At 39.7% G+C, this 5,553-nt stretch overlaps 1 protein-coding gene across 1 annotated transcript; it reads right to left on the bottom strand.

Moving 5' to 3' along the window:
• Positions 1-341: 341 nt before the first annotated feature.
• LOC125487665 (trypsin inhibitor ClTI-1-like) lies at positions 342-4,062 on the bottom strand. The gene is made up of 4 exons (XM_048619646.1): positions 4,008-4,062; positions 3,453-3,490; positions 3,182-3,294; positions 342-453 (listed from the first exon to the last, which is right to left on the bottom strand). Exons 1-4 carry the CDS (start codon positions 4,060-4,062, stop codon positions 342-344), a joined length of 318 nt encoding a protein of 105 aa, XP_048475603.1.
• Between the last annotated feature and the right edge of the window lie 1,491 nt (positions 4,063-5,553).

The raw sequence follows: 5,553 nt of genomic DNA, 5'->3' as shown, positions 1-5,553 counted from the left end.
AATTTATTGTTGAATTCAAATTCCACTTATGTTCTGAGAGAATTAGCCTGGTCCTCTGGATTATTAGACCAGTGACAATAACACTCGGCCACTATCTACCCCTAGAGGTGGGATGGGCAAATGAAGTTGAAGTTGAAGTTTAAGCAATGCCTTAATGTGAGCAAGGTGGGTTTGAGCAGCCATGTGACTTACGTGTGTTCAAGTCCCACCTGCTCCAGAGGTATGTGGTAACATCTCTGAACAGTTTGATTAGAAAATGTCTATTCGTAATAAATAAAACATCAACACTTTATTTAGCTGAAATTCAACTTTATTTAGTGTTCAGCAAATTGCATAACTCTTTAAAATATACTTCTGTACATTTTTCTAGATCGGTTTAATTTTGATTGCTTTGATTGAGTTTCAGTACCACACTGTCCTTCGTGCAAAATTTTAACCTTATAACCAGTTCCCCTGAAATAGAATGAAAATTTCAATCAATCAGTGGTCCATCTATGCTTCCATTCCGACACTGCTAGCTCCTTCCTATCCTGAAAAGACCTTTTACATTGTATACTTACTGTTGAACATACGTGAACATAGTGACATTTGCAATGCAACTACAAGGTTGGATAAACATGAAATAGTATTTCACTCCCCTCCCTCCCCCCCAAAAAAAAACAAATTTGCAATTTTATTGATCAACAACACTGTCAATATCCTGGGATCTATCTTTAACAGAAACAGATCTGAAACAGCTGTATAAATACTGTGCTTGCAAGAGCAGGTCAGGGGCTGTGAATGAGGCAGAAACTAATTCACCTCTAATGTTCCAAAGCCTGTCCACCATCTGCAAGGCACAAGTCTGGAATGTTGGAATACTCCCTAAATGCCTGGATGGGTGCAGCTCCTACTACATTCAAGAAACTCAACCATCCAAGACAAAGCAGCCCATTTAATTGGCACCCCATTCACTGCCTTTAGAATTCTGATGCTCAATAGCAGCAGTGTATACCATCTACAAGATGCACTGCAGGAATTCAACAAGACTATTTCAACAGCTCTTTCCAAATCCATAACCACTAATGTCTAGAAGGACAAGTGCAGGCGATACATGGGAATGGCATTCCCCTGCCAAGTGACGCAACATCTTGGATTGGAACAATGTTGCAGTTTCTTCAGTGTCATTGGGTTGAAATCCTACAACTACCTCCCTAACAGCTCTGAGGGTATTCCTATACAAAAAGGTCTGTTCTAGTTCAAGATGGCATCAAAACACCACCTTTTCCAAGTTCAGTTAGGGATGGGCAATAAATGCTGGCCTAGCCAGCAATGACTGCATCTCAGGAATTAGACAGCCTTTCCAAAGTCAACCTTGTATCGGTCTCAGCAGGTAAGTCACAAGGATGGTTAAATGTGTATTTTCTGCTGGACCATCCATTTGGTCCCAGATACCTAGTCTCTTGTCATATCTCAGGTATTATTAGTAACAGAATACATTAGGGTGGTGACTTCTGGAGGTAAATGGTCTTTTACCTTCAGAGAGGCACTCTACGTAACCTACAAAAGAATGTGGCATATTTGCTTATTTGCATAGGATGAATAGCATGGAAACAGACTAGGTGATCTTTGCTAGTTTTTATGCTCCACTGAAGCCTTCCCTCATCCCCACTTCATCTCATTGTTTCAGCATAACCTTTTATTCCTTTCTTCTTGATGTACTTATTAAATTTCCCTTTAAATTCATTATGCTATTAACTTCAATTACTGAGTTCCAGGTTCTTCCTACCCTCTGAGGAAAGAGGTTTCTCTTGAATTCTTGATTGGATTTATTAGTAGCTATCATAAATTTGTGTGCTTGTTTTGTTCTCCCCACTAAGTAGGAGCATTATGGCTACTTTTTAAAACCATTTTGTAATCATAAAGACCTGCATCATATGATCCATAGATGTCCAATGAGTTTATGCTTTACTATCCAAATTCCTGAACTATTTAAATGCCTACTTCCACCTTACAGTTCTAAATCCAGTTGAAAATTCTCCTGTAATAGCACCTGTAATGAAATATCTTTTTTAGTTAATTTGGCCTTAGTAAAGGAACATTGTTGAGCTAGCTGTGAGAAAATTACAATGATTGTGGCTGATGCTGTCTTTGCCAAACATCATTTTCATTGTCTTTGAATCTCAGATTGCAGCCCACAATAGAATCCACCTCCTGTTTCTCTCAACTTACCAACACGGTCCTGCTGGTCAAGAAGGCTAAGGGGGAAATGTGGGAGTTAATTTTGGGAAGAATGAAGGTTGAAACCATTAAAGGTAAGAGGTGTTAAACTTGTAAGAGATTTTAAAAAGTTATTTCTTAGGAGCAGTAAAAGAAGCAAGGATTTTCATTACTCCATCAGAGTCAGGGAGAAGATCAGGTTTTGGTGATTCAATCATTGCAACAATGTGTCCTTGGTGTTTGAGTGGGGGTGGTAATTGAGCATGCTGCATTATCGGTTGTACGTCATTTGTAGGAGAACATGACAGTGCTCTAAGTCTGTCAGCATTGTCATAAATATTGATACAGTGATGTCATACAGGATTCTTTAAACCAAGAATACTTTTGTAGAGTTACGAGGAAAAAATAGGGATGCTAACCAATGGGATAGCTCTTTAAATGAGTCAATACAAGCACGATAGGCTTTAGGGAATCCTGTGCTCTATAATTCTACATCAGATTTAAGAGTGATTTCCATATTGATGTTTTCCAAATGCAGTTCTTAACATTTTGAAGTGGTGCATGCATTCAATTCTCCCAGAATAAATTCTTTTTGATTTCTTTGCTCTTGCTGATGTTGTATAATTTTGTGGGAAATAGTGGCTCCTCAGTAGTTTGCTCAGTGAATTGTTGTTTCTGTATGAACTGTGATAATAATCGTCAACAGACTTTTTTATATGAGGAAAAACCTAATTGGGTATCGATGCAAAGCCACTAAAGACCTTAGCACAGGCCAGCAATGTCTCAATGCAACACAAGTAGTAAACTTCCGACGGGGGGCTAAGATCACCTGTATATTGGAATAAATCACACCAAAAATATAAAACTCCTCATGATTCCTTTATTTGTCTTAGACATGGATTTTTTTTTACTTGAGCCACTGACTTAGTTCATAATGTGGCGCTTCACTAAAATGATTCACGAATGTTATAAAGACACTTACCAGTTATATAAACACAGATAACAAAGATTTGTGTAAGTCACACCATTCGTGCCACACAATGGCTGTGAGTACAAGGGACAGATTGGGTGATAAGGGAAATCTTGACATTTAGGCTGTGGGAGATGAGATCAATAGATTAGAATTCAGAACAGTAGAACAATCATTTATGTTAAAGTAAGAAGCAAGCTCAACAAAGTAATGGGACATTAAACTGAAATAAATATGCAGCAGTGAGGATAATTCAGAAAACATAACGTAAGCATAGGTGCACCTCAATACCAGCCAACATCCTAGCTGCAGTGGCCACATCTGAAATAGAAAAGCACATGCTTCAATCATTGAATTCATTGATTTTTTTTAAACAAAAACCTTTATAAAGTTATGAAAATTGTACTGAAACTATATAGCATGTATTAATATTAGCACAGTGTCAAAAGGTCCTGATTGTCTCAATAAGAATGAGTTAGATTTTTGGCTGATAGCCAACAGCTTCCTATAAACTTGTCCATCCTCGCAAAATACTGAGAAGCAATTATTGCATATGGAATGAAGTTAGTTCCTTCAGTTCTAATGACGGCAAAGTAATCTTATAAAACTCTTCCGCAATATCAACATTTCCCATACTTTCCCATTTATTGCCACCAGAAAGCTTCAGATGAAAATAGATTAAATTGAATCGTTATAAATTTGTAATTGAAAAATTTCAAACTCTAAAAACATGTTGACGTTTTCCCAATGGTTTTTCAAATGATAGTTCATTCCCTGAGTGTGTACCCTACAAGCATGGTGTAATCATGTAGAATATACATATATAAATATCACTCACGAGTGAAAACAAAAGCCACAGTCATGATGATGAGAAATACTCCATCCATCTTCATGGCGAAATTAGAAGTGGTTTAAACAGCTCATGCAGATGGTATTTATGTAATCATACATCTTAACATGCACACATCATTCAGTATACCCTGGGAGCCACCTGCATCATGTGGTGAATGAATGACTAAACGTTGCTTTTGAGTACCTTTTAAAGAATTATTCGCAGTACACTTAACTCAACCAGGTAGCTGTGTGAAATTCCGATCATAGCCGTTCAGTCATAGAGGTCTACAGCACAAGAAAAGGCCCTGTGGCCAATCAAATCTGTGCAGATCAAAAACAAGCATTTAACTATTCTAATTCCATTTTCAAGCACTTGATCTATATTCTGTGTGCCTTGGCATTGCAAGTGCGCATCTAAACATCATCTTGAATGTTATGAGGATTTCTGCCTCTACCACCTTCGCAGGCAAGCAGTTACAAATTCCCACCATCCTCTTGGTGAAAATATTTTTCCTCACATCCCCTCTAAACCTCCAGTCCGTTACCTTAAACCTATACCCCTGGTCATTGATCCCTCCAACCAACAGTATCGAAGACTCGAAGATGGCGGTGGAGGAGGACGCTTCAGCTGGAGCTCGTCCACTCCATCTGTTTCTTTTTGTTTCTTTTTACTCTTTTTGTTTAGTGTTTTTTTTTTCTCCCTCCTCTTTCTTCTCAGTGAAGTCCTGAATTCCTGGCCTCAGTGCAGACTCATGTGGTGGTCCCCGACCCGGCGTGGTGGTCTTTCGGCCCAGCATGGCGTCCTTTAGACCTGGCATGGCGGTCTCCTGGCCTGGCGTGGTGATCTCTCAGCCCAGTATAGCGGTCTCTCAGTCCAGTATGGCAAGCTCCTGGCCTGGTGTAGCGGTCTCTCAGTGGCACAAGGCAGTCTCTCTGTGGCCTGGCATGGTAATTTCCCAGCCCGGTGTAGCAGTCTCTCGGTGGCCCATGGCAGCCTTTCAGCAGCCCGTGGTGGTCTTTTGGCCTGGCAGCTTGCCCTGCCCTAGTGCATCCCCTCACACTTATCCGATTGAATTCCATTTGCCACTGATCAGTCCATCTGACTAGCCTATCAATAGACTCCTGTAATGTAAGGCTATCCTCTGCACTATTTACCACCCATAATTTTGTTTTGTTCGCAAGAACTTTACCATCTATCCCTGACACTTGGGTTTAAATTTAGTTCAAGGAATTTAGTAACTTGTGAAATAGGTGTAGGAATAGGTCATTCAACCCCTTAAGCTTACACCATTATTCAAGAAAATCATGATTTCTGATTGTGACCTCAAACCCAAAATCCTGCCTACTCCCCTGTAACCTTTGTCTCCCTTGTTAGTCAAGAATTTATCAACCTCTGCCTCAAAAATACTCAATGGGCTGCATCTTTACTTTTTTTTGGCTGAGTGCCAGTTGCATCATGTTTTTTGAAGCGTTTTCCAACATGGGGCCTCATGTGTTTCCTCGCTGTATCTCACCAGATTGGCCTCATTAACTACCTACCCCACCCCTAT

The sequence above is a fragment of the Rhincodon typus genome, chromosome 43 (assembly GCF_021869965.1).
Source record: "Rhincodon typus isolate 14 chromosome 43, sRhiTyp1.1, whole genome shotgun sequence".
Classification (NCBI taxonomy): Eukaryota; Metazoa; Chordata; class Chondrichthyes; order Orectolobiformes; family Rhincodontidae; genus Rhincodon; species Rhincodon typus.
This window is presented reverse-complemented; position numbering and strand designations above follow the sequence as displayed.